The following is a 17,100-nucleotide window of genomic DNA, read 5'->3' as shown; positions in this document are numbered from 1 at the left end:
GGGACCCGCCGCCAGCACTCCGGGCTCGGCCTCTGGGGCGGGGCTCGGTCCGTCCCCAGGGGCGGGGCTTCGTCCCCGGGGGCGGGGCTTGCTCCTGGCGCGCCAGCCCCGCGGGTCTCGCCCTCCCGCGCCGCATTCCGATTGGCCGGCGCCCGCGGGGCATTGTGGGCCGCCCGCGCGCCCGTTCCGTCGCCGCTGCCGCCGCAGCCTTCTCGGCCTCGGTATGTCGAGCTCCCCCGTGAAGCGCCAGAGGATGGAGTCCGCGCTGGAGCAGCTCAAACAGTTCACCACCGTGGTGGCTGACACGGGCGACTTCCACGGTGAGGACGGCGCGGAGCCCCGGCACGCGGCGCAAGCGCCCTCCACAGGCCCCGGCGCCCCGACTTCCCCGGGTCCCCAGTTCCGGGACGCGGACCGGGTAGCGGTGCCCAGGGCGGCTCGGTTCCGGGGGGACGAGCGTAGGTGCCTGATCCTGGGACCCGGGTGTTGTTAGGGGCGCGGGGTCCGGGGCGGCCGTGAGGGGCGCGGGGCCGGGCTGGGGTCGGCGGTGCGGGCGGGTCCTTGGGAGCCGTGGGCACTTGGCCGGGGCCCCAGCCTGGTCCGCTCCCGCCGCCCGGGGTGGGGTGCGCTGCGCCCTGTGGGCAGCCCGGGAGCCCCACTGTGCGCCCTCGGGAGCGTCGGCAGCTTTCAGAGCCCCTGAGTTCGGGGCCGCTGGGGAGAGCTTCGAGCTGCCCTGCACGTGGCCGGTTTGTGGTCAGCCGGCCGCGGTTCTGTCGGGCTGAGTTCCCTGCGGGGCGGGGCCGAGCCCTGCGGCTGACCCGGAGCTGCCGGTGCGCCCCGCCCTTGAGCCCCGCGTGCCCGGGGGCAGCCCTGTGGGCGGCAGGTGCCGGGCCAGCGCCGGGCCCATGACAGCCCAGGGTTGTTCCACTGTCAAATAGTACATTTTCCTGGGATTGCGTTGTTTTCCCTGGAGAGAACTTGGAAAATACAAAGAAGGGTTATTTTATCAGTACTTGGCTCTTCCGTCCTCTGCAGTGCGGAGTAGATGAGCCTTGTGTGTACGTTTGCGGAGAACAAGTGATGTTTTTAAGAAAATCGTAGAATGTCTCAGGGATGAATGCTGTGAGCACCTAATACGGAAGTGCTTTCCTCTCTTTTCTGCTTTCTCATGGTGACTTGAGACGCGGGCTTTAGTTCCTCTTTGTTAACTGAGTAAGGGCATTGTTTATCCAGCAGAGCCTGAGGAGTGAATTGGCATGTTTGGCTGCTTAACCATAAAACATGGGGATTCAGTGATTGGCTTGGGGTGCCACAGCCTGCCCCAAACCCCTCTTCGGGAGATCCAAAGCAAGAGCTGTGAATCCCTCACACACACAGCCCCCTGTTGTAGTCCTGACCTCTTTCTTCATAAGGAAGAAAGTGCCAGAGGCCGGGCGCGGTGGCCCAAGCCTGTAATCCCAGAGGCCGAGGCGGGTGGATCACCTGAGGTCAGGAGTTCAAGACCAGCTTGACCAACATGGTGAAACCCTGTCTCTACTAAAAATACAAAAACCCTGGCATGGTGGTACATGCCTGTAATCCCAGCTATTCGGGAGGCTGAGGCAGGAGAATCACTGAACCCAGGAGGCAGAGGCTGCAGTGAGCTGAGATTGTGCCACTGTACTCCAGCCTGGTGACAGAGCGAGACTCCATCTCAAAAAAAACAAAAAATCTTCCAAACCCAAGTCCTGACGTATTTTTGAATAAATGTTAAAAAAAATACATTCATTGATAGTATATGTTCATAAATGTTACGTAATTGTAAAATAGTCTCTTGGGTTTGTGATCTGAATTTGTGTGAAGGTTCTTAACTCCTTCAGGGAGGGAGGCACAGGACCCAGAAACTAGAATCAAAGCTGTGAATGTTCTTTACACCAAAAATGTGACCCTCTCCATTTTGCATTCAGTTTAGAAGTCCCTGGACCCCGAAACCCATTTTTGCCCCAGTGGGCCTTGATTTTGTTTTAAGTTTGTAAAAGCCATTTGCTAAAAGCTGACTTTATCAAGGGGTGATTTTACACAAAGAAATGGGTTCTTTTCAGTGTCTCATTCAGTTCACTCTGGCACACCTGTGTCAGCACTGTGCCAAAACTGTCATGTTGAAATGACAAGTTTCTTAACTTGTCATGTTGAAATGAGGATAGATGCACAGAACTTGCAAAATCAGCCCATACAGTCTCATGAACCTTCAACCAGCGCCTCCCAGTTGTGATATGTTGTGTGACCACGGCACGGTATCCACATCAGGAAGTGGGCACTGGTGCGGTGCTGATGCCGTGACAGACTGCAGGCCTGGCTCAGGGCTCCCCAGCTTTCCCCTGCATCGGGGCAAGGGTGCTATATTACAGTTTCATAAAACGTGTAAATTTCTGTGATCACTGTGATGGGACATAGCTATCCCATTCTCACTGAGATGCCCCTGTGTTCCCGAGAGCCGCCTCATTCCCTGCTCCTTGGCAACCTCTAATCTGTTCTCTACCTCTATAGTTTTGTCATTAAAGGGCCCTTTGAAAGTACTTCCTTCAGCCTGGGCGACATGGTAAAACCCCATCTCTACCAAAAAAAAAAATTAGCACACACCTATAGTCCCAGCTACTCAGGAAGCTGAATTGGGAGGATCACTTGAGCCCAGGAGGTTGAGGCACCAGTGAGCTGTGACTGCGCCACTGCACTCCAGCTTGGGAGACAAAGCAAGACCCTGTCCCCCAAAACTCCCCCCACCAAAAAAGGTACTTATTTGCCAAATAAAGTTACTGAACTGGCTAATCTCCTCTTCACCTCCACTTTCCGTTTGGACAGCCTGATAACAAGATCCTAGGTTAAGCCTTGTTGGCTTCCTTGAATTCCTAGCTTGGTTACCTGAGAAAGAACTAATGTGTTACAGGAAAACAATAGTTGTAAAAATAAATCAATCCTTGGGTTTTTGTTTTTGGGGGTTTTCTTTTTTTCATTAAATAATTTTTTTTCCTTTTTAAAGATGGGGTTTCACTATGATGGCCAGGCTGGTCTTTAACTCCTGATCTCAGGTGATCCACCCACCTCGGCCTCCCAAAGTGCTAGGATTACAGGCGTGAGCCACCGTGCCCGGCTGTTTTTGGGGGTTTTCTTAAGACAGGGTCTTGCTCTGTCACCCAGGCTGTCTGTTGGTACAATCACGTGATACAACAAGGCTCACTGCAGCCTTGACCTCCTGGGCTGAGATGACCCCCCCACCTCAGCCTCCCAAGTAGCTGGAACTACAGGTGTGTGCCACCACTCCCAGCTAGCAGCCCTTGTTGAAGATAATCATGCGGTGCCTGTGTTGAGGTCAAAATAAAATGTAGAGACGAATCTCTAAATTTAATGTTTTATTTGGGAAGAAAAAATTGCAATTCAGGCAGACTGGGTGGTCTTCGATATGTCCAAAGAGCAAGAGATAGTTGGGGCCAGCCACCGTGGCTCATGCCTGTAATCCCAGCACTTTGGGAGGCTGAGGCAGGAGGATTATTTGAGCCTAGCAGTTCGGGACCAGCCTGGGCAACAAAGTAAGACCACATCTCTACCAAAAAAATTTGGCTGGGCGTGGTGGCTCACACCTGCAATCCCAGCACACTGGGAGGCCAAGGTGGGTGGATCACCTGAGGTCAGGAGTTCGAGACCAGCTGGGCCAACATGGTGAAACCCCGTCTCTACTAAAAATACAAAATTAGTTGGGCATGGTGGTACATGCCTTTAATCCCAGCTACTTGGGAGGCTGAGACCGGAGAACTGCTTGACACCGGGACGTGGAGGTCGCAGTGAGCCGAGATTATACCATTGCACTCCAGCCTGGGCAACAAGAGAGAAACTCCGTCTCAGGAAAAAAATAAAAATATTAAAATTACCCAGGAATGGTGGCTAATTTTTTAGCCACCTGTGATCCCAGCTACTCGGGAGGTGGAGGCAGGGGATCGCTTGAGCCTGGGAGTTAGAGGCTGCAGTGAGTCCTGTTTGTGCTGCTGCACTGCAGCTTGGTGACAGAGACCTTGTCTCAAAAAAGAAAAAAAGATGGAGGTTTTATAAAAGAGGAATGTTACATATTGCTCTTGGAGACGGTTCACGGGCACTAGTAAGCTTCTGGAGAGCTGGCGAGTTTTCCCTGGTCAGTGACAGTGGTGGGCTCTTGGAGACGGTTCACTGGCACTAGTAAGCTTCTGGAGAGCTGGTGAGTTTTCCCTGGTGAGTGACAGTGGTGGGCTCTTGGAGACGGTTCACGGGCACTAGTAAGCTTCTGGAGAGCTGGCGAGTTTTCCCTGGTGAGTGACAGTGGTGGGCTCTTGGAGACGGTTCACGGGCACTAGTAAGCTTCTGGAGAGCTGGCGAGTTTTCCCTGGTCAGTGACAGTGGTGGGCTCTTGGAGATGGTTCACTGGCACTAGTAAGCTTCTGGAGAGCTGGCGAGTTTTCCCTGGTGAGTGACAGTGGTGGGCTCCTGGAGACGGTTCACGGGCACTAGTAAGCTTCTGGAGAGCTGGCGAGTTTTCCCTGGTCAGTGACAGTGGTGGGCTCTTGGAGACGATTCACGGGCACTAGTAAGCTTCTGGAGAGCTGGTGAGTTTTCCCTGGTCAGTGACAGTGGTGGATAAAACCCGTCTCAGAGTCACAGCAGGTTGTTCCAGCTATTAGACCAACTGCTTTCAGGTGCCAGCAGGCAGTTTCAGTAGCCAGGTATGCAATGAATTGCATTTTTGTAGCAATGACATGTGTCCAGAGTACTTTTTCCCCCTAGCTTCTTGACTTTGTTGTAGTTGGGTGTAACAGGAATAATGCAATTTGTATGGCCAGCTTTTTATATTTTCCCGTTTCGGTCAAGTTATTTCTCTGAAAGCATCACTGATCGACCATTTTGAAGGTAGGTTAATTGTCCATCAGTGCTGGGACTGACCGGCCCACATTGGAGTGAAGGTATGAGGGTTTATGTCAGTGACCTGGGCCATATTTGAGCAACAAAGAGGCCAGAAGGAAAAATGTTATCGGAGCAGGTCTGTTTGGAATCTAGCCTCAAGTTCCCTCTCATCAGTTTCACAGGATCAGTATCTCTGGATGTTGAGCCAAGATTATCCCGTTAGGAGAGTTGGCTTTGCAGAGACTAGAAGGCAATAAGAACAGTTTAAAAATCATAATACAAAAAATAGCAACAAAGTAATAAATCTACTTTGAATAATAGTTCTAGCCAGGCTTGGTGGCTCACACCTGTAATCCCAACTCTTTGAGAGGCAGGTGGATCCCTTGTGGCCAGGAGTTCAAGACCAGCCTGGGCAACAAAGTGAGACTTTGTCGCTAAAGAATTTTCTTAAGTTTATTTATTTATTGAGATAGAGTCTTGCTTTATTGCCAGGCTGGAGTGCAGTGATGCAATCTTGGCTCACTGCAACCTCCACCTCCTGGGTTCAAGCAATTCCCCTGCCTCAGTCTCCTGAGTAGCTAGGACTACAGGCGCGCCCCCACCACGCCCAGATAATTTTTTGTATTTTAGTAGAATCAGGGTTTCACCATGTTAGCCAGGATGGTCTTGATCTCCTAACCTCGTCATCTGCCTGCCTCAGTCTCCCAAAGTGCTGGGATTACAGGCATGAGCCACAAGTTTATTTTATTTTTTAAAAACAATGGTTCTAAACCATGAACCTGGCTAGGCGTGGTGGCTCATGCCTGTAATCCCAGCACTTTGGGAGGCTAAGGCAGGAGTATCCCTTGAGCCCAGGAATTCAAGACCAGCCTAAGTAATATAGAGAGACCATGTATTTTAAAATAATAATAATAATAATAATAATAATAGGCTGGGCATAGTGGTTTACGCCTGTAATCCCAGCACTTTGGGTGGCTGAGGCTGGCAGATCACTTGAGGTCAGGAGTTCGAGACCATCCTGGCCAACATGGTGAAATCCCTTCTCTACTAAAAATACAAAAAATTAACCGGGTATGGTGGCAGGTGCCTATAATCCCAGCTACTTTAGAGGCTGAGGCAAAAGAACTGCTTGAACCCAGAAGTCAGAAGTGGTGGTGAGCCAGGATTGCACCACTGCACTCCAGCCTGGTCGAGAGAGCAAGGCTCCATCTCGAAACTAATAAGCCACGAACCTAATTTTGAAGGTAACTGATGTGTGTGCATGCATGTGTGTACACAGCTCCTGGCTCATAACTCCCGCAACCCTTGTTATAATGTCGGGGCACCCGAGGCCTCAGGTGCAGGCCTCAGTAAACAGAGTTTCTGTCGCTGACCTTCTCTCCTTTCACCTGCTTTCTCTCCTCAAGGCAGGAATGTTTTCTGCCTTTCTGTTTTGGAGCTGTCCATAAAGCAATTCTCTACTACTTTTGTAATTCTGGGTCATAAGACCCTCCTTTCAGAAGGGGTCCCACCACATACCCTGGAGAAAGTGTTGCACAGAGGTCAGTAAGAATCTGAACAGAGAGGCATTGCTGGGTTTCCTCACTCAGTAGATGATAGCCTTTTTGTCCAATAGCGTTTCAGCAGGGCTCTCCATACTTCAATCTTGTCTCTCCAATAGAGTCTCCATAAAAGGCCCAAGAAGACAGGTTTCAGGGAGCTTCCAGATAGCTGAACACATGGAGGCTCCCACAGGGTGGTGGAGGCGCCATGCCCCTTCTCACATGCCTTGCCCTATGCGTCTCTTCATCTGTGTCCTTTGTATAGTAAGCCAGTAAATGTAAGTGTTTCCCTCAGTTCTGTGATCTGCCCCAGCAAGTTAACTGAACATGAAGGTTAGTTCATGTTGGGGACGCCAGTGGTGCCAGTGGGCCAGAAGTTCTGCAGGCCCAGACTTGTGACTGGTGGGAATGAATAATGGTTTGGTGGGGGCTGACTCCATAAGATCAGCGTTCACATCTGGGTCACTGACTCTAGACTGGACGCCTCCTCGTGGTGGCACAGCAGTGGGAAGCACATTCTCCTGTGGCCAGCATTCTCCCGGCTGTCTCACCTCTCCCATGCTGTTAGAGCCAGCTCCTGCAGTGGCATTCTCCTGTGGCCAGCATTCTCCCGGCTGTCTCACCTCTCCCATGCTGTTAGAGCCAGCTCCTGCAGTGGCATTCTCCTGTGGCCAGCATTCTCCCGGCTGTCTCACCTCTCCCATGCTGTTAGAGCCAGCTCCTGCAGTGGCATTCTCCTGTGGCCAGCATTCTCCCGGCTGTCTCACCTCTCCCATGCTGTTACAAGCCAGCTCTTGCAGTGGCATTCTCCTGTGGCCAGCATTCTCCCGGCTGTCTCACCTCTCCCATGCTGTTACAAGCCAGCTCCTGCAGTGGCATTCTCCTGTGGCCAGCATTCTCCCGGCTGTCTCACCTCTCCCATGCTGTTACAAGCCAGCTCTTGCAGTGGCATTCTCCTGTGGCCAGCATTCTCCCGGCTGTCTCACCTCTCCCATGCTGTTACAAGCCAGCTCTTGCAGTGGCATTCTCCTGTGGCCAGCATTCTCCCGGCTGTCTCACCTCTCCCATGCTGTTAGAGCCAGCTCCTGCAGTGGCATTCTCCTGTGGCCAGCATTCTCCCGGCTGTCTCACCTCTCCCATGCTGTTAGAGCCAGCTCCTGCAGTGGCATTCTCCTGTGGCCAGCATTCTCCCGGCTGTCTCACCTCTCCCATGCTGTTACAAGCCAGCTCCTGCAGTGGCATTCTCCTGTGGCCAGCATTCTCCCGGCTGTCTCACCTCTCCCATGCTGTTAGAGCCAGCTCCTGCAGTGGCATTCTCCTGTGGCCAGCATTCTCCCGGCTGTCTCACCTCTCCCATGCTGTTACAAGCCAGCTCTTGCAGTGGCATTCTCCTGTGGCCAGCATTCTCCCGGCTGTCTCACCTCTCCCGTGCTGTTACAAGCCAGCTCCTGCAGTGGCATTCTCCTGTGGCCAGCATTCTCCCGGCTGTCTCACCTCTCCCATGCTGTTACAAGCCAGCTCTTGCAGTGGCATTCTCCTGTGGCCAGCATTCTCCCGGCTGTCTCACCTCTCCCGTGCTGTTACAAGCCAGCTCCTGCAGTGGCATTCTCCTGTGGCCAGCATTCTCCCGGCTGTCTCACCTCTCCCATGCTGTTACAAGCCAGCTCTTGCAGTGGCATTCTCCTGTGGCCAGCATTCTCCCGGCTGTCTCACCTCTCCCGTGCTGTTACAAGCCAGCTCCTGCAGTGGCATTCTCCTGTGGCCAGCATTCTCCCGGCTGTCTCACCTCTCCCGTGCTGTTACAAGCCAGCTCCTGCAGTGGCATTTTGATCTCTGGCGCTTAGCATTTGTTTTTCATCATTGTGCAAACAGCTGCCTCTTGACGAACCTTCAGTCACCAGGAAGAAGGTGTGAGAAGAGTGGCTGCACCCCACTTTGGGACACGCTCGATTCCCCTAACATCCTTGGGACTTACAGGGTTCCTTCATCACGTGTTTCCAATTGGAAGCAAGAACTCATTTTTGCTTTTGAAAATTATTTCCCTAGCCATCGATGAGTACAAGCCCCAGGATGCTACCACCAACCCATCCCTGATCCTGGCTGCAGCGCAGATGCCCACTTACCAGGAGCTGGTGGAGGAGGCGATTGCCTATGGCCGGAAGCTGGGCGGGTGAGTGCCTCGGACTCAGGGTTGGGGGAGGGAGTCCCAGCTAGGCCCTCATGCTAGTCTAGTTGGCCTTGTTTCCCTCCCTAAACTGAATTTTAGTTCTCAAACAACATGAACTCAAGGGGGAAAAAAACGGTCTCTTTGAAATGAAATCTGCATGGAGTAACCTGCACTCAATGTAAGTGAGCAGAGTCTTGCCAATATGTGTACCCTGTAAACACCACCCCAGTCAAGAAACAGCATTTGCAGACCCAGAGGCCCCTCGTCCCCTTTTGTAGTCAGTCTCCCCAGCTCTGGTGACACATATCTTCTGGCTGTCGTTTTTTTTTTTTTTTTATTTGTGAGATGGAGTCTTGCTTTGTCATCCAGGCTGGACTGTGGTGGAGCAGGCTTGGCTCACTGCAACTTCACCTCCCCAGTTCAAGCAATTCTCCTGCCTCAGCCTCCCCATTAGCTGGGATTACAGGTGTGCGCCCCTACTCCTGGCTAATTATTGGGGTGTTTATTTTCTGGTTTTTGAGGTGGAGTTTTGCTTTCGTTGCCCAGGGTGGAGGGCAATGGCGTATCAGCTCACTGCAACCTCTGCCTCCCAGGTTCAAGAGATTCTCCTGCTTCAGCCTCCAGAGTAGCTGGGATTATGGGCATGTGCCACCAAACCTGACTATAATTTTTGTACTTTTAGCAGAGAGTGGGTTTCACCATGTTGGCCAGGCAGGTCTCAGAACAGTGCTGGGATTACAGACGTGAGTCACTGCACCTGGCTTTTAATTGTTAATAGCCTTATTGATAGAAAATACACTAAGTGCACAGCCTGATGGGCTTTGGTAAATTTGTGCAGTGATGCAGCAGCATCACAGTCTGCTTTTTATGACTCCCAGAGTGTTCTCTGCCACCTGTTTGCAGTAGGTCATCAGTCCCTGACCCAACCACGCAACTGTAGACCACTCTTCATGCCCATGGCTTTGCATATTTTAGATTCCCTTCCAAGGTAATTCACAGCTGGAAGATGGTGCCAAGCAGACAACATGGGCACCACACAGGACAGGTCCCTCTCCAGTACTGGCTTTGCTTAGGTCCAGCTGGCTGGTGAGTGGCTCCCCTGACCATATGTGACAGCCACTCTGGACGCTGAGTCTGACCCTCCCCTCTCTCATCTTAGCTGGCTCCCCTTTCCTCCTCTCATGGGGGTATTTCGTCCCTGTGGCATCAGCAAGGCCTAAGGCCTTGGTGCTCCTGGTATTGGGTGACATTGGTGCCTTTGCTTGGCTGGGTGATCAACAGATGAGCTCTGCCCCCGTGTCCAGGTGGCCCAAGAATTTTTTTTTGAGACAGAGTCTGGCTCTGTTACCCAACCGGAGTGCAGGGTCGCAATCTCAGCTCACTGCAGCCTCTACCTCCTGGGTTCAAGCCATCCTCCCACCTCAGTCTCCCAAGCTGGGACTACAGTTGCATACCACCACACCTGGCTAATTTTTATATTTTTTCGTAGAGGCAAGGTTTTGCCATGTTGCCCTGGCCGGTTTCAAACTCCTGAGCTTGAGCAATCCGCCCACCTTGGCCTGCCAAAGTGCTGGGATTACAGGCATGTGCCCGAGTATAGGCTTGAGCCACTGCACCTGGTCTGGCCCTTGACAGTCTAGCTGAAGATCTTCCTATGTGTAGTGGGCTAACGAGGCCGCTCAGATAGTGACTCATTTTGGAACAGCATCATGGGCTTCCCCTGGTGTCTGTCCAGTGACTTTTGCAAGTGCCAGAAGATGGAGGGATGCTGTTGGAGGATGAAGAGAGCTCTGGAGATGCGTGGTGATGGCTGAACAGAACTGTGGATGAGCTTTATACCACCACACGTAAAAATGACGGGCTGTGGGCAGTGGCTCACTCCTGTAACCGCAGTGCTTTGGAAGGCCAAGATGGAAGGATCCCTTCAGCCTAGGAGTTGGAGAACAGCTGGGCATGGAGATGTGCACCTGTAGTCCCAGCTCCTTGTGAGGCTGTGGTGGGAGGATCACTTGAGCCTGGGAGGCGAAGGCTGCAGTAAGCTGTAATTACACTCCTGCAATCCAGCCTGAGCGACCCTGTCTTGGGGGAAAAAAAAGGTTAAGATGGAAATTCTATGTTATATATGATTTTACCACAATAGGAAAAAAAATGTTTTAACAGGAAAAAAGATGGAGGGAAAGAAATTTGGCAAAGAAATAACAGAATTTGTCCGGGCACGGCGGCTCACTCCTGTAATCCCAGCACTTTGGGAGACTGAGGCAGGTGGATCACCTGAGGTCAGGAGTTTGAGACCAGCCTGACCAAAAAGAAATAACAGAATTCATTTTGTATATTCTCATGCACTTAAACCTCAGAAACTTCTAACCTACGTTTTTCCCTTTGAATTTCAGGTCACAAGAGGACCAGATTAAAAATGCTATTGATAAACTTTTTGTGTTGTTTGGAGCAGAAATACTAAAGAAGATTCCAGGCCGAGTATCCACAGAAGTAGACGCAAGGTAGGTGTGCTTGCTTCTGTGTAGGGTCAAGCCCTGCAGGGTTGTGGGGTGTCCCCTATCGCTGTGCTGAGGTGCTGGATCCGAGAAGTAGAGACAAGACACTGAAGGACTGGAAAAGACAGCTGGGCTGGGGGGACCACGCCACCTATAGCGGACGTAGGCGAGGCCCCAAATGTGCAGGAGCATCTGTATTTATTGGGTATAGGTTAGGGGCAGGGTAGTGAGTGAGGTCATCTTAAGAACAGTGATAGAGGCCGGGCGGGGTGGCTCACGCCTGTAATCCAAGCACTTTGGGAGGCCGAGGCAGGTGGATCACGAGGTCAACAGATCGAGACCATCCTGGTGGTGAAACCCCGTGTCTACTAAAAATTACAAAAAATTAACTGGGCACGGTGGTGCGTGCCTGTAATCCCAGCTACTCAGGAGGCTGAGGCAGGAGAATTGCTTGAACCCAGGGGGGCGGAGGTTTTGGTGAGCCGAGATTGCTCCATTGCACTCCAGCCTGGGTAACAAGAGCGAAACTCCGTCTCAAAAGAAAAGAATAGTGATAGAGGCCAGGCGTGGTGGCTCATGCCTGTAATCCAAGCACTTTGGAGGCCAAGGCGGGCGGATCACCAGGGGTTGGGAGTTCAAGACCAGCCTGACCAACATGGTGAAACCCCATCTTCACTTTTTGTTTTTTGAGACGGCGTTTCGCTCTTGTTACCCAGGTTGGAGTACAATGGCGTGATCTCGGCTCACTGCAACCTCCGCCTTCTGGGTTCAAGCAATTCTCCTGCCTCAGCCTCCCGAGTAGCTGGGACTACAGGTGTGCAACACCATGCCCAGCTAATTTTGTATTTTTAGTAGAGATGGGGTTTCACCTTGTTGACCAGGAGGGTCTCGATCTCTTGACCTCGTGATCCACCCACCTCGGCCTCCCGAAGTGCTGGGATTATAGGCGTGAGCCACCGCGCCCGGCCTTTTTTTTTTTTTTTTTTTTTTTTTAAAAGACAGAGTTTTAGGCTGGAACAGTAATAGGGTCAATGGGGTGGAAACAATCACGTGCCATAAGCAAAGGGTCCAGCCCATTAGGTCACCGAGGCAAGGAGGGGGGCCGTCCATGCGCAGGGAAGAGGGTGCAGTGTGCAGTTTCTCTTATCTAGGGGCAGGCTGCTTCTAAGGAACTCTATAGGCGGATGCTTTGAGTCAGCGCAGTAGCCGAAGAGCTGACAAGGAATACAGCCACCTGCTGGCAGCTTCCAGTGATTTCCATAGGAGGATGCTTTGAGTCAGTACATAGCAACAGGGCTGACAGGGTTCACAGCCACTAAGGCGTGATTATACTGGAGGGGTTTTAAGCCCTCGGACGCTTGCGGGCTTGCCAACCTGAGGCCAGCTTCCACGGAACAGGATGCAAGGTACTGCAGCTCCCTTTCAGGAGGAGTGACTCTTGCTCCAAGCCTGCCATACGGCGGGTGTCTTTACGATACTGAACGCTGCCACCTGGACCAGCCTGTCATGTAGCACGTGCCCTTTCAGGCAGGGGCACTACCGCCTGGGCCACAAATCCTTGTCCTGGTGTAACTGTTTTTCCCTTAAATCATGCTCTGCGCCGTGTCTGCTCCAGACATTCCTCCGACTATAAGCAAGATATGATTATATATATATAGCTGCTTATTCCTTAATTTATGCTCTGTACCGTGTCTGCTCTAGGCCTTCCTCCGACTATGAACTAAGATAATTATATATATATATAGGGAAATAACTGAGTAGTAAGATACTCTTCGGGTACTAATTGTGCCAGGGATCTGCTTAGCTCTCCTTCCTTGTGCCCAGATGGGGGGTTACCCACACTCCTGCACTGGATGAGCTGGTCAGGTGTCCACTGTTGCATACATGGATGCCACGGTGAAGTCAAGGGGCTGTTCCACCCATAGTCTCCATCCCAGGAGCCCAAGAGAAGGTTTATTCTGAGCTCTCCCACAGTTGGTACTGAGGACCAAGAGCTCCCTGCTTAGCAACTGATCTCTAGTGTTTTTTAATACAAATTATAGCCAAGGGATCCCACTGAGGACCTTTGATTGTGAGACTGGGTGTGAGTTGCTGTCAGACCCGTTCTGTGTACCTCGAGTGAGGGGAAGGTGGGCCGGGGGGGGGTTGGTGCTTATGGTGCAGCTCAAAACACATGGGCAGACACCCTGCCTCCAGCTTGCTTTGCGTGGTGGGCACCCTACCTGATCTGAGGGGATGGGTTCTTGTTCCCACAGGCTCTCCTTTGATAAAGATGCGATGGTGGCCAGAGCCAGGCGCCTCATTGAGCTCTATAAGGAAGCTGGGATCAGCAAGGACAGAATTCTTATAAAGCTGTCATCAACCTGGGAAGGAATTCAGGCTGGAAAGTAAGTGGTCCCGGACAAGGAAGGAGCTTTCAGAGATTCTGCCTGTGCTGTTGGGGCAGGGTCTAAATGGCATCAGGCAGGTTTGACTCTCGGCCCTGCGGCATGCCAGAATGGGGGGCACAGCCCACAGCTCGGATTTGACCAGCTGATGTCAGCCTAGATCTGCCCTCTGCTCCAGAGCCAGCTTCCCCACTTGCTGCTGATCAGAAATGAAGGGATTCCCAGGAAGTGCCATCCACCCACCCAGCAGGGAACAGCCACCACTGGTTAACACCTGCAAATTCTGTCTTCCATTCCTCTGTCCTGATCAACACAAACCTGTATTTACATGATTTTTAAAAAGTAAATGATTGTTGGCAGGGCACAGTGGCTCACACCTGTCATCCCAGCACTTTGCGGGGGCCAAGGCAGGAAGATCACCTGAGGTCATGAGTTTGAGACCGGCTTGGCCAACATGGTGAAACCTTATCTACTAAAAATACAAAATTAGCCAGGTGTGGTGGCGTGCACCTATAATTCCAGCTACTCAGGAGGCTGAGGCAGGAGAATCGCTTGAACTTGGGAGGCAGAGGTTGCAGTGAGCCAAGATCATGCCACTGCACCACTCCAGCCTGGGCAAAAAGAGTGAAAATCCATCTCCAAAAAAAATAAATAAACTATTGTTATACAAAATATATGCTGGCTGGGCAAGGTGGCTCATGCCTGTAATCCCAGCAGTTTGGGAGGCTGAGGTGGGAGGATCACTTGAGCCCAGGAGTTCCAGACCAGCCTGGGCAACAAAGTAACACACCGTCACTACAAAAAAATAAATTAGGTGGGGCGCAGTGGCTTATGCCTGTAATCCCAGCATTTTGGGAAGGCCATGGCAGGTAAATCAGTCACCTGAGGTCAGGAGTAAATTAGCTGGGCATGGTGGCAGGTTTCTGTAAGCTACTCGGGAGGTTGAGGCAGGAGACTGGCTTGAACCCAGGAGGTGGAGGTTGCAGTGAGCTGAGATCACACCATTGCACTCCAGCCTAGGTAACAAGAGTGAAACTCCATCCTAAAAGACAAAAGTTTTTAATTAGCTAGGTATGGTGGCGGGAGGATCGGTTGAGCCTGGGAGTTCCAGGTTGCAGTAGCCATGATCGCACCACTGCACTCTAGCCTGGGTGACAGAGTGAGACCCTGTCTCAGAAAAGTGAAAACAAATATATATATATATGTTCAGAGTGGAAGACAGAAAATGTATAAAACAAAGTAAAACTGCTCTGTGATGTTCTCACCAGTAGCCAATGCTAGCTACACTCAGATCGCAGCAGTAAGAGGTGTTCTGTTGCCACGTCTCTGTGTCTGCACGTTGTACCACCTACCATGACTACCTGCTTTGAGATGGCATCTCACTTTTTCACCAAGGCTGGAGTCCAGTGGCTGGACAGGCAAGCACTACCACTCCTGGATAATTTTGCCATGTGGCCCAGGCTGGTCTCGAACTCCTGGGCTCAAGAGATCTACCCATGTTGGCCTCCCAAAGTGCCGGGATTACAGGCATGAGCCATTGTGCCTGGCCTCATTTTTTATGTGCTGAAAAAGACTCCATTTTATGGATAGGCCACAGTTACTCAGCTGTTGATGGAGACCTGGTCAGTTTCCACCTTGGGAACTATGATGGATATTGCTGCTCTGAACACAGATGTGCTCGTTTGTAGTTCAGCTCTGGACACGTTTCCGTTTTTCATGGGCATGTGCCTAGGAGTGGAGGAACTGCAGGCTGTTTCCCAGCTCCGCTGTGCCATCTGCCCTCCCCCTGCCAGGTGTGAGCTCTGCAGCTGCACTTGAGCACCCCTGTGTGGCCATGTGGCAGAGGCACCTAGGGAGGGGGAGCTTGTGTCTGGAGGTGCCTGAGCAGAGGCTTGCTGTCTCATCCCATGCCCCAGCCACATGGCAAAGCATGGGCACTGCACCGTCCTTGGGGATCAACCCCAGGATGTCCAAAGTGCACTGGGACTGGGGCAAGGGCCTCGTGTGGCCAAGGGGCTCCTCTCTTGGCACAAACCAGGGTGCTGTGGGCCTGCTGCAGGGTGGCCCCTGGAAGGGCTAGGGTGGAGCAGGGTGAGGACTAGACGGTGATAGGGCTGACTCAGTGGTTCTAGCCTGGGAGCTGAGCCCTGGTGAGTTCTGGGATGAGGTGAGGGCCTTGTGCAAGAGCAGGGGCACCCACGGGCCTCCCTTGCCTTTGTCTATTGTGTAATGTGTGTTGGAGAAAATCCAGGTTACCCATAACCCCCTATCCATTTAGAACCCTCTTGACTATTACAGATTTGTTCTTAACAATGGCCCGAGCCTGTTCCTGCCTTTTTAGTCTAAGGCCCCATAAGCATCTGTGGCAGCCTGTGGCTCTGGGTGGGCACCTGGCCTGCACTCACCTGCCCCCGCCCCGCAGGGAGCTCGAGGAGCAGCACGGCATCCACTGCAACATGACGCTACTCTTCTCCTTCGCCCAGGCTGTGGCCTGCGCCGAGGCGGGTGTGACCCTCATCTCCCCATTTGTGGGGCGCATCCTTGATTGGCATGTGGCAAACACCGACAAGAAATCGTACGAGCCCCTGGAAGACCCTGGTGAGGGTCCCCCTGAGGTAATGGGGTAAGGGGAGAAGCCTCAGGCACAAAGAGCCCGAGATGGAGCTGGTGTATCGACAAGCAGTGAGGTGCACAGATCGGCGTGGGGCAGGCAGGGATGGCGGCTCAAGGTAGTGCAGCTGGCAGGCACCGGGAGGGCAGGCAGGGCGGTACCTCTGCAGACGCTTTCCTGGACACAGCCTGGTCTCCTTCCAGGGGTAAAGAGTGTCACTAAAATCTACAACTACTACAAGAAGTTCGGCTACAAAACCATCGTCATGGGCGCCTCCTTCCGCAACACGGGCGAGATCAAAGCGCTGGCCGGCTGTGACTTCCTCACCATCTCGCCCAAGCTCCTGGGAGAGCTGCTCAAGGACAACACCAAGCTGGCGCCTGTGCTCTCAGCCAAGGCGGGTGAGGTCCCTCCACCCTGTGGTGATGTGGGGGAACCTTCCCACCTTGGGGCAAGGACATCTCAGGAGACATGAGGGTGAAGTGAGCCTCAGTAGAGGGCTGGGCTTCCCTAACACATCTCACCCAAGTCCTCAGCTGAGGCACCATGGGTCGAACCCCACTCCAGTGTGAGCCTGGCTGGGGCTGAGGGAGACGCTGGGCAGCAAGCTCAGGGACAGCCCTGAGCCCAAGGGGCCAAGGTGGGGAGGGACACAGCTGGTTCTTGTCCCTCCAGCCGAAGCCAGTGACCTGGAAAAGATCCATCTGGATGAGAAGTCTTTCCGCTGGTTGCACAATGAGGACCAGATGGCTGTGGAGAAGCTCTCCGACGGCATCCGCAAGTTTGCTGCTGACGCAGTGAAGCTGGAGCGGATGCTGACAGTGAGTGTTGTGTGTGGGCAGCCCCGGACATACGCTGAGCCCCGTGAGAGTCCAGGCCTGGGCATGGGTGTTAAAGTTGGTCCCCGGTCTCATTCACGGGCTGCCCAGCAAGAGGGGCCTGCTGAGGCCATCGGGGAGGAGGGTTCCCCGTGGTGGGTCCTGGCTCCTCTCTGGCCTGT

The 17,100-nt window shown here is 52.8% G+C and overlaps 2 protein-coding genes across 3 annotated transcripts in view; one reads left to right on the top strand and one right to left on the bottom strand.

Moving 5' to 3' along the window:
- The first annotated feature begins 164 nt into the window (after positions 1–164).
- Positions 165–17,100, top strand: part of TALDO1 (transaldolase 1) — a 17,274-nt gene continuing 338 nt past the window's right edge. Inside the window, exons 1-7 of the mRNA XM_035263877.3 lie at positions 165–320; positions 8,490–8,613; positions 11,001–11,108; positions 13,358–13,489; positions 15,912–16,087; positions 16,304–16,501; positions 16,776–16,921. Coding sequence (XP_035119768.1) covers positions 224–320; positions 8,490–8,613; positions 11,001–11,108; positions 13,358–13,489; positions 15,912–16,087; positions 16,304–16,501; positions 16,776–16,921 — 981 coding nt within the window. The 5' untranslated portion in view covers positions 165–223. The remainder of the gene's footprint in view (positions 321–8,489; positions 8,614–11,000; positions 11,109–13,357; positions 13,490–15,911; positions 16,088–16,303; positions 16,502–16,775; positions 16,922–17,100) is intronic.
- GATD1 (glutamine amidotransferase class 1 domain containing 1) overlaps positions 4,510–17,100 on the bottom strand; it is a 24,928-nt gene continuing 12,337 nt past the window's right edge. Inside the window, exon 8 of one of the 2 annotated variants that reach the window (XM_078341879.1) lies at positions 4,510–5,145. The gene's annotated coding sequence lies outside the window, so the exon portion shown is untranslated. The remainder of the gene's footprint in view (positions 5,146–17,100) is intronic. The other variant, XR_013523637.1, reaches the window with a different exon arrangement.

The sequence above is a fragment of the Callithrix jacchus genome, chromosome 10, assembly GCF_049354715.1.
Source record: "Callithrix jacchus isolate 240 chromosome 10, calJac240_pri, whole genome shotgun sequence".
In the NCBI taxonomy this organism is placed as follows: domain Eukaryota; kingdom Metazoa; phylum Chordata; class Mammalia; order Primates; family Cebidae; genus Callithrix; species Callithrix jacchus.
Note: the sequence above shows the minus strand (reverse complement) of the source record. Positions and strands in the feature narration are given on the sequence as shown.